This window comes from Pseudophryne corroboree, chromosome 1 (assembly GCF_028390025.1).
Source record: "Pseudophryne corroboree isolate aPseCor3 chromosome 1, aPseCor3.hap2, whole genome shotgun sequence".
NCBI lineage: Eukaryota > Metazoa > Chordata > Amphibia > Anura > Myobatrachidae > Pseudophryne > Pseudophryne corroboree.
The window spans coordinates 1131817584-1131833829 of record NC_086444.1 but is presented as its reverse complement, the minus strand read 5'-3'; the positions used below and the strand labels follow the sequence as shown (position 1 = coordinate 1131833829).

Sequence of the window (16246 nt, the reverse complement as noted above, 5' to 3'; positions counted from 1 at the left end):
GGGCAGACTGGCCATAGGGCTCACCACTTCTACAAAATGTTACAGGACACTTTTAGTTCCCAATCCCTGGTCTCAGACACAATTGCTGCAAAAGATGCAATGAAGGCCGCAATTGTGTACACTCAGGCCCTATGAGGAGGGATCCGCGCTCATCAGACCGCACACCCATTAGGGCTGCTTCCATAAATTTCCCGGGCTGATTTTCCATCCCAAACCACCCCTGACTAGGTCGCACCAGGAGACTGTGCTGATTAATTTGATATGTAACACTTGTATATTGTCTCAGTCGCACAGACGTACAAGCGTCATATTACACAGCACAGTCTCATGTTGCGTCCTAGCCACATGATGTAAAAAGATGCCCGGCGCTAGCAGAGTCTTACGGGACCTGGCGTGACATGAGGGGCTGTTTGGTGATGTAAAGGAACACGTCTGTATGTGTCTGTTGTTGCTAATCTTGATACAGTTGGAGTATTCATTGCAAGAATAGTAATCTGGTGTTAAAATGTAGCTTCCATGGTGCCCAGGTTTTGCATTGTAGTAAATTTGAGGATAACAGTAATGACCCCATAATACAGGTCGAGTATCCCGTATCCAAATATTCCAAAATACGGAATATTCCGAAATACGGACTTTTTTGAGTGAGAGTGAGATAGTGAAACCTTTGTTTTTTGATAACTCAATGTACACAAACTTTGTTTAATACACAAAGCAATTAAAAATATTGTATTAAATGACCTTCAGGCTGTGTTTATAAGGTGTATATGAAACATGAATGAATTGTGTGAATGTACACACACTTTGTTTAATGTACAAAGTTATAAAAAGTATTGGCTAAAATGACCTTCAGGCTGTGTGTGTATAAGGTGTATATGTAATATAAATGCATTCTGTGCTTAGATTTAGGTCCCATCACCATGATATCTCACTATGGTATGCAATTATTCCAAAATACGGAAAAATCCGTTATCCAAAATACCTCTGGTCCCAAGCATTTTGGATAAGGGAGACTCAACCTGTATAATACATACAGTACATCACTTACTGGATCAGGTCTTCATATCTGCTTCATAATGTTTCTGTGCTTTGTTTTCAGAGTGATCGACTTCTTGTAAAAGGAGGGCGAATCATCAACGATGACCAGTCTTTCTACGCTGATATTTACATTGAAGATGGCCTTATAAAGTAGGTGACCTGTGTCAGATGGTGGCGGTTGAGGTTACAAGCGGAAATTTAATTTTACGTCAATACTAAAGCCATTTGTGCTCAGCGTAATTGCATCTCAAATTGTAATGTAACATTTCTGTGATATTAGTATATGACAACCACTAAGCCTTACTTCTGTCCATATTCCACCCCTGATCTATCCATACTCCATCCCAGATCTATCCATCTCAGATCTATCCATATTCCTTCCTAGATTTATCCTTGCTCCACCCAGATCTATCCATACTCCATCCTAGATTTATCCATGCTACGCCCCAGATCTATCCATACTCTGTCCTAGATCTATACATGCTCCACCCCAAATCTATCCATACTCCATCCCAGATTTATCCATGCTCGAACCCAGATCTATCCATACTCCATCCTAGATCTATACATGCTCCACCCCAAATCTATCCATACACCGTCCTAGATCTATCCATACTCCATCCTAGATTTATCCATGCTCCACCCCGGATATATCTATATTCCATACTAGATTTATCCATGATCCACCATCTATCCATACTCCAACCTACATCTATACATGCCCCACCTCAGATATATCAATACTCCATCCTAGATCTATACATGCTCCACCGCAGATCAATCCATGCTCTGTCCTAGGTTTATCCATGATCCACCATCTATCCATACTCCAACCTACATATTCATCTATACATGCCCCACATCAGATATATCAATACTAGACCTAGATCTATCAGTGCTCCACCCCAGATCAATCCATACTCTGTCCTAGATCTAGCCATGCTCCACCCCAGATCTATCCATACTCTGTCCTAGATTTATCCATGCTCCACCCCTCTAAATTCCATCCTAGATTTATCCATGCTCCACCATCTATCCATACTCCAACCTACAAACCTACAGCTATACAGCCGCAGTCACACACAGAATATAGACATGCCGCATATTATTTTCTGCAGAACGTTTGCAGATTTGCACGGGAACTGCAGGCTCACTCATGCCAGGCATCTTGCGTATTAATGCTAGATGTATGAGGACACATCTGTAGACGGGTGGTCTTCAGTATGCCGAATGTCGGGATCCCGGCGCACCGTATACCGGCGCCGGAATCCCGACACCTGGTATACCGACATATTCTCCCTAGTGGAGGTCCACGACCCCCCTGGAGGGAGAATAAATAGCGTAATGTGCCCGCAGCGTGGCGAGCGCAGCGAGCCCGCAAGGGGCTCTTTTGCGCTCGCCACGCTGTCGGTATGCCGGCGGTCGGGCTCCCGGTGCCGGTATGCTGGTCGCCGGGAGCCCGGCTGCCAGCATACCATACTACACCCCTGTAGACTCCTGTGTACTAAACCTTGGCGAGAGATAAAGTGGCAGAGATAAAGTAGCAACCAATCAGCTCCTAACTCATTTTTCAAACAGATGGCGATATCCAATTAGTTATGCTGAATTATCGCGGCTAATTGATCCCCGTGGGCTATCCAATTAGCCCCGTAAGCCAGCAGTTATGGAGAATTTTTTTTCACCTGCCTTAGGCAGAAAAAAAAATCCCTGATAAATGACCCGTTTTCGCAATTGTGGCTGCAAAAACACATAGGTATGGGAACATGGTAGTTAGGAGCTGATTCGCTGGTACTTTATCTCTGTCTACTTTATCTCTCTCCAAGGCTTAGTACATAGACCCCCTAAGTCTAGTAAATCTGCCCCTACATGTATATTGCAATATTACCATAGGTTTGTATTTTAGTCTATGGTTTGTAAAGACATTTGTTTTTAAATTATTACTTAAGCTTGATTCCTCACTTGCCCCTCAACTGGACATCAAACCTCCCCACATGTTCCGCAGACCTTGCCACACTCTCTTGTGTAAGAGAGGAGAGCTCAGTGCCCTCCGTCCTCCTCTGCTGGTGCTGTGTGAGCTTCCGCCATTAGCCAGAGGAGGTCACATGATGCAGAACTTGGATGATCTTGGTGAGTCTACAGTAATTCACTGCTTTATATCAAAGCAGAGAATAAGGGGGAGATGTATCAAGCTTTGGAGAGAGATAAAGTACCAGCCAATTATCTCCTAACGGCCATGTTACAGACTGTGCTAAAGAAATGACAGGAGATGATTGGTTGAGTACTTTATCTCTCTTCAGTTTATCTTCCTGCAAGCTTTGATAAATCTCCGACGAAGTGTCTGTCTGAAGGCTGCTGATGAAGGATTCCTGGGTCACCTTTTTGTCTACCACTGCTTTAGAAGCTGCTCCTGAGATCTACGCCTGCAGCCCTAGGCGTTTTTCGGGGTGTGCATTATATGTAGATATTGTGTATATATTTATGTACATATAATCATTTTGGACTTGAGGAGCCTGCACACTGCACGCGCCGAGTGTAAAGTGTCTGGTTTTCCTTTATTGCTCCTCTCCCTGATGTCACATCAAGATCATACATACCTCAGTTTCTTTCTAGGTCACCTAGCTATAGTGATAACGCCATCCAAATTCATCCAGTAGTTTGTTTGTGATGCCGGAACGTACACAGACACAAATATTCTGATGTTTTATTTTTTTGTCTCCATAGTTCATAAACAGTCCCTAGAAGTGTATTTCTCAGGACAAAAAATGCTTAGTACGGACACAACCCTTACAGTTTTATTACATGTATAGATACTCCAAACATTTATAGAACTGGTGATGTTGCCCCTAGAATCAATCAGATTCTATCTATTATCGTCTAGAAGCATCTAGACAAATGTTAAGTAGAATCTGATTGGTTGCTATGAGCAACATCACCAGTTCTAAAGAAAAACTCCCATCTTAGTAAATGTACCCCTTCATATTCAGGACTGGGGACAGGGGGTGTGGCTGTGTCATGTCGCCCGGGTGGCAGTCCAGCGCTTATGAAGCACTAAGTTGCTCCTTAGCCACCTCATTTCCTCTCCAAACAACCTATCATTGCTGCATATACTGGTACAGTATGTAGAGCATTGATGGATTGGAGATACCTCCTAACTGTTCCAGCGCAGGACACACATATCATGGGTGGAACAGCAGGACAAATTGTTACTGTTCCAAATATATAGGACCATTTGTGAGATGTTTTGTTTACAATAGGGGATATATATCAAACCTTACAGAGAGATAACATAGACAAGTTGCCCATAGCAACCGATCAGGTAACTGCCATTTCATAGACTGTGCTCGATAAATGATAGCCAGAAGCTGATTGTCACTCTCTTAAAACATCTCCCCTTAAGTGTTTACATGTCTTCCTGATTGTGCAGAAGGGTGGACTATGTAAAGGCTAGTACTAAACGCGTTTCATGCTATTAATCGCAACATGGCTTTCTTCTTATACAGTGGGGTAAATTTACCAAGATGGGAGTTCTATTTAAGATGGGATGTTGCTCATATCAACCAATCAGATTCTACTTCTCATTTATCTAGCACCTTCTAGAAGATAATACCTGGTATCTGATTGGTTGCTATGGGCAACATCCCATCTTAAATGGAACTCCCATCTTAGTAAATTTACCCCAGTATATCTGCAGCACATAATAACTGCAATCACAGCAGAACATACAGTATGTTCTGTAATACATAACAGCCACATGGAACAGATGACAATTTTGGGTTTTGTGTGTCTAGACAAATTGGAGAGAATTTGATAGTTCCTGGTGGAGTGAAGACTGTTGAAGCCAATGGACGAATGGTTATTCCTGGTGGGATCGATGTTAACACGTACCTTCAGAAGCCTTACCTAGGCATGACCACACTCGATGACTTCTACCAAGGCACTAAGGCAGCAATAGCAGGAGGCACCACCATGATCAGTAAGTACATCAACTAGTTACAGAAATATTATAGCAAACATTCTAATAAGCATGAGCCAGTTTTCTTTTTGCCGCCAACTGTCCATGGGGTCTGATTCAGATGTGGATGGAGTAGCTATCGCTGCTGCTTCCTTGGAATAGCGCTGTGTGGTAATGCAGCAAGAAGCATCTATTACCAGCAGACGCGTCCTGAGCAGTAGAGATCAGAGCTGCGTCCTAGGACGCAGGGATAGGATCATGGGGTTGCACAAGCCAACCTGTTGCTGATGCTTGTAAGAGGCCAGGAAATCTCCAAAATCGGAGATCCAGGCCTCTTCCCTCCCCCTAAACGGCGGCGACAAGCCCCCGTTTTAATAAACGGTAGCCGACGTTGCCCCCTCCCTGCCCGCAAACGGCGTCAGACGGTCAATCACTGAGAAACTGCTGCCGGACTGCTTCCGACGCTGCAGGACCCGTTCATGCATGTGCATAGATCGGGTCCTGATATGCATAAAGTACCGATAAATGGTACTTTGCAGTAAAAAAAGGCGGAGAAACGCGTCAGGTGACCCTAACGACGTCAAGTGGAACGCAGCTGGAGCGCATCGTAAGCCGGAAGCTTTGCACAACCCGGAAGCCGCGACACGCGGCCAAGCGCTCCCAGCTACACGCAGGCAGCGTGTCACCGCCTCAGCCAGATAGGAAACTTTCCAGCTATACAGTGCCTCAACCCAATCGTGGACACCAATACCGCCGCAGAGTGGAGGGTAAGCAGTGCCCCTATGAGTGCCACGACGGGTTACTAAGTGGTTATGTAAATCTCTCAATATTACATTATATGGAATAAACTGGCACAGAAATATCACCAGAAGAAAGTTTCACTATCTTAAAAGGACTGTGTTGACATATATACCCAGGGACATTTCTGTCTATCTAACCAAACTAATTATTAACATCAATATAACAAAATCCCTGGAGGGATTAACAGTTACTAACAACCAGGACTGTATACTGGGACTGATTACTGGTCCAACTAACTAACCAGCTAACCAATTAAGCATGCATGCTTTAAATTAATTATAAGTCCAATTGGCTAATGCGGGGGTATCTATTGAATTTCATGCAGTGATTATAAGTATGATACTAATTATTCTGCGATTTCCAGCATGATGTTTTTATATCCATGAATGTTTATTTAGTTTGCTGTTCTTTTAATAAAAATATATTTTATTTACCAAACCAGCAGCCTAATTAACCACTTTTGAATATTTGTGCGCTCATACGTTTTAAATTTGTGTATAGGGACAGTTCCCTTTGTTCAGGAGGACTTCCAGATCCTCCTTGTGTGAGCTGCAATTACTATTTAAATTTGATAGTACAAACTTAGCGCCTAATATATATTATTTATACTTTGCAGTAAAGCAGCAACTTTACATCTGAATCACCCCCCCCCCCCCTATGTATACATCAGATGTGCGCTTTCTGCAGACATGGGGTGTATAATACATTTCCTCGGAGTAGCACATGGGCTCGTACATTCCACTTTCAGTGGCAGCTCATGGTTCCAGTACTAAACATTCTTTACCACATTTCTGTACACAGCATTCAAACTGCTAACCAGGTATAATACAATGGGCCGGGAGAGACCTAGATTACCATTAATAGATCCACTGTAACCCAGAGCTTACAGTAAATTCACCCACCATGAATATTTCATCATTTTCATCAGTCTATGCCTCAGTGGAGCTTAGAATCTATGTTGCTAATTTAGACCTGATCGCAGATGTGCAAAAATTCTTAGACATGCGGGGGAACGCCTAGCACGGGGCATGTCCGACACGCATGCCTGATCCCCCCCCCCTCCCCCACTCCCCGCAGACATGCAAAAGCATTGCACGGCCATGATGCTTTCGCATATTTTGAATAGCCCTCTGTCTACGCAGCCTAGCTGTGAAGGCAGGCGGCTACCCGCCAAGTTTCGGGTCACATCAGCTGCAAACGCAGCGGCCGCGAACAGCCCGCCTGCGTTGTCCGGACGGAGTCCCCCCAATGCCGAGTTGGGGGGAAGGGGGAGGTGCGATCAGGCAGAGCGATCGCACAAGTGAGATGCCGTCGCATCTCACTGTGTGCACACACCCAGTGCGGCTGCTGCACGTGCGCACACTTCAGAGGACTTCAGCCTGCAAACGCTGCCGCAGCAGCGTCAAGGTCTGAATTAAGCCCTATATTCCCATACAGATGTGTCCTCACGCCAAACAGAAGCCCTTGGCACGCCAGGTCGTGTGAGAATCTTATAGCGCCGGGTATTATTTTCTTCTTTCTTTTCCAAAAAGCGTCTTATTTGCAACGCTTATTAATGTGATATATGACACTTATATATCTGTGTGTGTCTGAGTCTCTGAATTTGACACGAAGTGCTACATTTTCCAATGCAAGTTCTGTTCTGCTCAGTATACAAGTGTCATATATCAAATTAATCAGCAGTCTCATTGTATGTCCTAGTAGCTTTGCCAATAAGATGCATTTTTGGCAAGAAATGACGCCCGACGTTAGCAGAGTTACATGGGACCTGGCGGCTCACTCACCCCAGGAGTCTCGCACTGCATGGCGTATTGAGGCTGGATGTATGAGGACACATCTGTACTTGGTTTATTTTTGCGTCAGAATCCAATTAACCTACAAGTGTGAGGATTTTTTGGGTTGTAGAAGGAAACACATAAAGACAAAGAGAACATACAAACTCTACACATATAAGGCCTTGGTGGTAATTGGACTAAAGACTTCAGTGCTGTAAGGCAGTAGTGCTAACCACTGTACAAACCGTTCCCATTTTGCAAGTTTCTGAAAAGCACACATGCAGTGTAAATTCTTATGGGATGCGCATATGTTTGCACACTTGCACCTGTTTATAGGAAGGGTATGCGGTTAGCATACCGCTCCTCGGGATACTAGATGTCACAATATCGATGCCAGGATCCCGATGTGGGCACCATACCGCCGCCGGTATACGGCGAGGTAGGTGATTCCCCCTCTATGGGTGTCCATGACACCCATAGAGGGAGAATAGAACACTCGTCACCGAGCCCGGAGCGTGGCGAGCGCAGCATGCTCACAAGGGGATTCTTTGCGCTCGCCCCCCTGCCAGAATTCTACCGCGCGGGATGCCGATGTCGGGGTACTGGCTTTTGGCATCCTGTGCAGCAGTTAAACATGCCGATCCCATAGGAAGCATGTAATCAGCACATCAGTGATGGTAGGTGGGGAGGATGACTAGGATATTCCAAACTAAAAGTAGGCTTGGAGCAGTAGAGCCTCAAAAAAACCCGCAACAATCAAAATCTTAGGCATGCGGGGGGACGCCCAGCACAGGACAAGTCCGCCCCGCATGCCGGGTCCTGCCACCCCCGCAGAGGTGCAAAAGCAGTGCACCTGCCGAGTACAGTAGCTCCCTGCCTACGCAGCCTAGCAGCATGTTTTTGGCTGCAGCGTCTGCTTGTGACATCACGCAGCGGGCCGCCCTGCAAACAGTCCGGACACGTCTGCATTGTCCGGACCACGCTCCCCCTCCCAACGCCGCCACAATGCCACCTCTACACAGCCGACACGCCTTCTCACCTCACAGTGCGTGCTCAGTTGCGGCTGCTGCGAGTGCGCATACGGCACAGGGCTTCAGCCTGCGATCGCTGCCGCTGCAGCAACCAGGTCTGAATTAGGCCCTTATATTGCAGGAAGTTCACATTCTTGCCTGCCTGCAAATCAATCTGCTATATATATACAGTAGGTCCTCTCGGGTGCCTGTATTCCGTATTGGCCTATTGTTTTCATGGAAATCCTTTTGCAAAGACCATGCACATTTAAAATGAGAAGCAAAATAATACAAGTGGGAAAAAATAAAGAAATATACAAATATACTTAGGTAAAAGGAAGACAGTCCCAGGGCCAAATGTAATAGAGTGAGAGTTTCAGAAAGTGAGAGATTTGGTAAGGTTTTGCAGTTTTTTTTTAAAGTGGCAATCATTTACACAGCAAGATCAACCTGGTTTTGCAGTGTAAATGATTGCCACTTTAAAATAAACTGAAAAACCTTACCACATCTCTCACTTTCTGAAACACTCACTCTATTACATTTGGCCCCATGTGTCAATGTTAACAAGGAGAACTGAGATGATTTTACTTTCATGATACTGTATGTGTGTTCCCAGCAGGACCTGCATGAATATGTTCTAGCTGGCTGTTGAGAATAATGCAGACACTCAACACCCATAATGCTAGCACTAGTGCAGTTATTAATGTAATCACCATGTAGCTAGAATAACTTATTAGTTGTGCGGCCCATGCCAGGTAAGAGTACAGCTCAGTTCTGGTAAACCCACTGACACCGCTCTGACCCTACCAATACCTGTGTACAGAGGGGTATTTCCCGAAGGCACTTAATTAATGGTGTTATCGGAAATTGGATAATCCCATTGGTGTTTGTCTTTGAGGTGCACCTAAATTCCGTTATGTCAACTAGAGAACTGTCATTTATAACAATTTCAGTGACCACTGTAATAAAATAGAATATACCGTATTGTAGTATAAATGATTCATTCATTGTGTATGCTAGTTTCAGACTGTGGCTGTACCTTGGTTTTTCAGTTGACCATGTTGTTCCTGACTCTGGATCAAATATTTTGGCCTCATTTGAGAAATGGCACGAGGTGGCTGATACTAAGTCCTGCTGTGACTACTCTCTCCATGTGGACATTACCAGCTGGTACGATGGGATCCGAGAGGAACTAGAAATCCTTATCCAAGATAAAGGTATGTAAGACGATGATTACAGTGCATACATTTACTCAGATGATAATTAGGGGAACATCTATAATTAAATGACAAAATAAAAAATGAAAATAAGCTGCGGTATCCTACAGGGTGTGTTTAAGTTTCAAAAAGAAACAAAACATCCAACAGTAAAAAAATGGACTGCAACTGCACTTTTATTAGTGTGCTCAAACTGGGCAGGAGTAACAACACCAAGTATAAGTCAGTTATCAAAGGAAATGTAATATATAGGTACACAGATATAAAAAAAAAAATCCTCCTATAAAAACAATGCAGATTAATCCACTTTAAAAACATATCATAAAAACGTGCTAGCTATCACATGCCTAATCTAAAAAATGCATTGGCCGGGATGTAATGGAGTCCGAGTTCAGCGGCTGTGCGGGATGCTGGCCGAACTCGGACATTTTTTTTAAGGGGGCCGTCATTTACAAGGCATGGTTTAGCGCTGTAAATGATTGCCCCTTTAAAAAAAAAATCATCCAATTCCATCCGGTATCCCGCACGGCCGCTGAACTCGGACTTCATTACATTATGCCAAATAATGGGAATCTCTTGGTAATATTTAATAAATGCTCAGGGAGTCACAAGCTCCACAATGTGTAATCAGGAATTGCATGTTCCACATCAATGTTCCATGTAAATAGCTTAAGACTTATAAGCATGGCGAGACTTCCGGTTCCGGCTCTGGCGGAGATGGCTGCATGTTAGAGCGGCTCCTCTGAGACCGCAGCTTATCCACACGCTCTCGCCCGCCTCCACTGCCACCAAGGGGATGCTTCCCGCTGTGCATGGAGAGGTTTCTCACTTTCTCCATGCCCCACAACCAGCAGCACCGCCAACGAGTCAGACGGAGTCGCGGATCCAAAATGACGGCCGTGGCTTCCTCCTCAGCGTCCCACTGCGCTTACAGCACTGCCTCCAGCCCTCCGTCTCCTCTGGCTGCAGATGCTTGTCCCCCTGCAGTCACTGAAGCCCCTTCTGACCCTCCTCTGGCCAGTTACACGGATATTGTGAGGGCTATAAAGTCCAACATGGCTCCCCTTATGCAGGAGCAGGCTGCATCCTTTAGACAAGTATTGCAGGAAACAAATGCTAATATCCTGCAGCTCACTCACAGAGTGCACACTACTGGGGTTACCTTGGGAGAGACTTTTCAGGACGTTTTCACTCTTACAAGCGTTATGAGGTTTTGCATAAACAGCACCTCCAAATCCTGGATAAAGTGGACAGTTTGGAAAACAGGTCTAGGAGAAATAACCTCCACATTGTGGGTCTGCCTGAGACTCTTAAAGGCTCACCCAATTGTTAACCACTACTCTGCTGGACCTGCTTGATGTGGCCGAATCCTGCTCTGATTTGGTTGTGGAACGGGTGCACCGCCTCGGCCCAACCCGTGCCGACACGGACTCGCGCCCGCGGGTCACCATCTTTCGCTGCCTTAACTTCCTGCACCGTGAGATCATCTGGCAGGCCTCTAGAAAACATCGACCTTTGATGTGGGACTCCCATAAGCTTCTGATATTCCAGGACTATTCGGCCGAAGTCACAAGGGCCCGTAAGGCGTTTTCAGCGGTATGCGCGGATCTGGTCAAATCTGGCCGTCGCTTTGCCGTTATATTTCCTGCTCGCCTGCGGCTCTTCGTTGGAGATTCCACTGTGGACTTCTCTACTCCTGATGATGCTACGAAGTATTTACGTGAGGAGGCTTCCGCGAAGGGACCTTCTGATTCTCCTGCGACTGATCCCCAGTTTGGTGACACCCTGCCGTTTTGTGCTATATGCATCCTGCTATTTATATGATGTTGCCGGGAAGCACTCCCTGGCTTTCATATGTTGATGTTGTATTATAGCCTTGTTTATTTGTATGTATTTTTTTCTTTTCTTTTTTTTTGTTCTCTTAGAGTCGATTTTACTGCCATTCTAGTAATGTCTTGAGATGTCCTAGCCTATGTTAACCCTTACCTCCCCCCCCTCCCACCTCCCCTTGCCCTCGCTGGCGGTGTGTGGCGGTCCGCTGATTTAGATTTACCGCAAGCCGTCTTCACCATTTACTTTTGTTCTCTCTTTAGGCTACAATCTGATTAATGAAGACGCTGCTTTCTTGATAGCTGTGGCCCTATGGGGCATTAGTTCCGATATGTTTCCTTGTTATTGTTCTTCTGTGATTTCTATGTTTAGGAAGTCTGGTTTCTCGTTTATGAGACCTTTTGGGAGGCTTCTCCTCCCTTCTTTACTTTTGGTTCCTATCTTTTTTTTTTTCTTCTTCTCTACTTCTTCTGTGGTTCCTTCTCACTCTTCTCCCCTTACCTCTCCCTTTTTCTTCTTTGCGAGGACCCCTGGCCAGGTTTCATGTTTCCTGCCTAATCTCTACCCCCACCCCCACCCCACCCTCTCTCCACCCCTGGGTCATGCTGGAGCATCCATGTGAGCAGCGTCGCTCCCGCTTTTTCGTTTTTTCCTTTTCCACTGTTGTAGGATGGCCCCTTTAACTTTTGGTTCGTGGAATGTAGGTAGAATTCACTCTCTGTTAAGAGGACCAAGCTTTTCACATATGTACGCAAGAAAGGTATTGATGCAATTATGCTCAAGGAAACACATTTAATGCCGCCGGAAATTTTAAAATTAAATTTCATGGGGTATTCTGTTTTGTCAGTAGCCTCCTTCACGTCTAAAAAACGTGGAGTGGTCACATTGGTTCGGAAACAGCTTATCCCTACCCTCCATTCCTCTATTAGCGACTCTTTGGGCCACTATGTGATATCTGAGGTTACCCTAGCTAAGACTAAGTTTGTCCTTTGCAACCTTTATGCCCCGAACACTTACTTCAAACATTTTATGCAATGCATTGTGGCCAAACTTGCTTCTTTCAGCAACTCCACTGTTTTAATTGGGGGTGATTTTAATTTGGTAGCTTCCCTTACCATGGACCGTCTCCCGCCCTCTCCCCTCCTTAGGGGTCCCGCAATTGGCGTCCTCACTCCATTTGTTTGGAGAACTTTCCACCCCACGGACAAGGAATATACATGTTTGTCTGCGGCTCACGCCACCCTGTCTCGTATAGATTATTTGCTGTTGTCTACTGACGCTTTATCTAAGGTGGTTGACTCAGCTATAGAACCCATTGGTCTGTCAGATCATGCTCTGATTTTGGTCACAATTGCTTCTCCAGTTGACTGCGGCTCCTACAAACCATGGCGTTTTCCGTCCTGCCTGCCCAATTCTGTTGCCTTCCGTGATATGTTGATAGCGGGGTGGCGTCACTTTGCAGACAATAATGTGACACATATTAACTCGCCGCAGCTCTTCTGGCAAACAGCTAAATCGGTACTATCATCGCATATGTTTCCAAACACAGAAAAGATACCGCTCAATTATATCAACAGGCTCAGTCTGATCTCACTTAAGCCTTTCAAACTTTTAAGTCTCACCTCTCGGTCCTGACTAGAGGCAATTATCAGAAAGCTAAATGTCACTTTGAGGGGGTCATAGATCAGTTGGCGGCAAGACATGATTTTAGGAAAAAATCTTTGATCAGGGAGACTCCTATCTAATCTGCTCCGCACTTATGATTCTCCCTCTTCTATTCCCTCCCTGAAAAACAGAGATGGGGTCCAGCTTAAGAAGGGTGGGGACATTGTTGCCCTGTTGGGTTCTTACTATGAAGCGCTTTATTCTCACCCATCTATTGACCCCTCCCTTAAGGAGTAGTTCTGGTCGACAACTGCCCGTCCCTCTCTTTCCCCCGACCAACAGGCCTCCCTTATAGCCCCGATCTCTGCTGAGGAACTCCGTCAAGCTATTAAAAAATTGAAGCCCCTTAAATCCCCTTGTCCTGACGGCTTCTCCGGCGAGTTTTATAAGCTTCTTGAATCATTACTCTCGGTGTATAATGTTCTTTTATTGGACAATTCTGTCCCTCGTTATTTTAATTCAGCTATTATTAAAGTTTTGCCCAAACCTGGTCGTGACCCCGAGGATCCAGCCTCTTATAGGCCTATTTCCCTATTAGATGTCGACTATAAGCTTTTTATGAAAATCATTTCAGAAAGATTGAAAGTTATTTTGCCCTCCCTTATTGCCCCAGGCCAGACTGGTTTTATATAGGGTCGCCACTCTGTGATTAATATTCGCAAGGTTCTCTCAGTGATTCAGTCGTTCGCCTCCAATCCCGACTCCTGTTCTCAGGCCATTGTGTCATTGGATGCTGAGAAGGCGTTCGACTTGGTCACTTGGGACCACCTGTACCATACCCTGGAGAAGTTTAGCTTCCCCTCCCGGTTTGTGTCCACCCTGCAGGCTCTGTATGCTTCCCCGCTAACTCAAGTATCCAGCAATGGTTTTCTTTCATCTCCCTTTACTGTGCAACGTGGTACAAGACAGGGTTGTCCCATGTCGCCCCTCTTGTTTGCATTGGCTTTGGAGCCTTTGGCCATAGCCCTGAGGGGTTTGCAGAGCTTCAGGGGGATTCATATTGGTGCGGTTGAACTCAAGCTTTCCCTGTTTGCGGACGACCTGTTGTTGTTCGTCTCCGATCCCTGCACTTCCCTCCCGGCAATCTTGCGCTTGCTAACCATTTTTGGCTCGTTTGCTGGGTACAAAATAAATGTTCAGAAATCGGAACTTATGCCCCTAGGCATTTCCGACTCCTCCATTTCTCATCAAGACATATATTCACAGTTCCGTATATCACCCTGTCAGTTTAAATATCTAGGTATCCAGATCCCTTCCTCCCTTTTTAGGTTATATGAATTGAACTTTGCCCCAGTTATCTCCCAGATTTCACGTTTACTGACCACCTGGATGCTTCTGCCGCTTTCTCTGTTTGGACGCATAGTTTTGAATAAAAGTGTGATTTTTCCTAAACTCTCTTATCCTACACAAATGCTGCCCATCTCCCTCTCCAAATCTGATATTGCGATGTGTACCCGTTTATTTACCAAATTTGTGTGGCGTGGGGGACGTTCTCGGATTGCGGCCTCTAAATTACAACTCCCCAGGTGTGAGGGTGGTGCAGGCCTTCCTGATATTGGGATATTTACTAGAGCTGTATTTTTCCGATACATTAGTGATTGGCTTCTGACACAGGAGACTTATACCCACTCCCCTTCTGAACTGGCCATGTTTTTTCCATACTTGCCGGCGGCCCTTCTTCATGCCCTAGGGGAGCTATTCCCCCCATATTTTTCATAACATACTTTTCCATGATATTTATTTGGCCTGGTGTTCCATTTGCTCTAAACTGTCGAGACCTTCTTCGGCTTCCCATTACGCCCCCTTTTTGTGGTAATCCATCTTTCCCTCCAGGAATGAATAACTCACTTTTGGAGAGAGAATTGACTGCATAGGAAAGGAAAGAGTTAAACATCTTGGGAGGGGTGGACCTAGCTGTTAGGAAAGTACAGCCTTTTAGGGGGAGGGTTTGATATATATAGGGAAGGTGAGGCCATCTTAGTTCTCTTGGTGGATTTGCTTTGGGGTGAGTGCTGCTTTGCAGAATCTCTCCATTTTCTTTTTTGGATTTATACATTTCAGTGTTTCTCTATCGTCCTAGTGGATGCTGGGGTTCCTGAAAGGACCATGGGGAATAGCGGCTCCGCAGGAGACAGGGCACAAAAGTAAAGCTTTTCCGATCAGGTGGTGTGCACTGGCTCCTCCCCCTATGACCCTCCTCCAGACTCCAGTTAGATTTTTGTGCCCGGCTGAGAAGGGTGCAATTCTAGGTGGCTCTCCTAAAGAGCTGCTTAGAGAAAGTTTAGCTTAGGTTTTTTATTTTACAGTGAGTCCTGCTGGCAACAGGATCACTGCAACGAGGGACTGAGGGGAGAAGAAGTGAACTCACCTGCGTGCAGGATGGATTGGCTTCTTGGCTACTGGACATCAGCTCCAGAGGGACAATCACAGGTACAGCCTGGATGGTCACCGGAGCCGCGCCGCCGGCCCCCTTGCAGATGCTGAAGTTAGAAGAGGTCCAGAATCGGCGGCTGAAGACTCTGACAGTCTTCTAAAGGTAGCGCACAGCACTGCAGCTGGGCGCCATTTTCCTCTCAGCACACTTCACACGCTGTCACTGAGGGTGCAGGGCGCTGGGGGGGGGGCGCCCTGGGAGGCAAATGTAAACCTATATACTGGCTAAAAATACCTCACATATAGCCCCCAGAGGCTATATGGAGATATTTAACCCCTGCCAAACTTCACTAAAGAGCGGGAGACGAGCCCGCCGGAAAAGGGGCGGGGCCTATCTCCTCAGCACACAGCGCCATTTTTTCTCTCACAGAAAGGCTGGAGAGAAGGCTCCCAGGCTCTCCCCTGCACTGCACTACAGAAACAGGGTTTAAACAGAGAGGGGGGCACTAATTGGCGATATAAATATATATATAAAGATGCTATTAGGGAGAAACACTTATATAAGGTTGTCCCTATGTAATTATAGCG

General features: G+C 45.6%; 1 protein-coding gene across 3 annotated transcripts in view; it reads left to right on the top strand.

Annotated features, from left to right (window-relative positions):
• Positions 1-16246, top strand: part of CRMP1 (collapsin response mediator protein 1) — a 141089-nt gene that overhangs the window by 53616 nt on the left and 71227 nt on the right. For all 3 annotated transcript variants that reach the window (XM_063923438.1, XM_063923457.1, XM_063923447.1), the window contains exons 2-4: positions 1097-1185; positions 4824-5008; positions 9626-9790. In XM_063923438.1, the coding sequence (XP_063779508.1) occupies positions 1097-1185; positions 4824-5008; positions 9626-9790 (439 nt within the window). The remainder of the gene's footprint in view (positions 1-1096; positions 1186-4823; positions 5009-9625; positions 9791-16246) is intronic.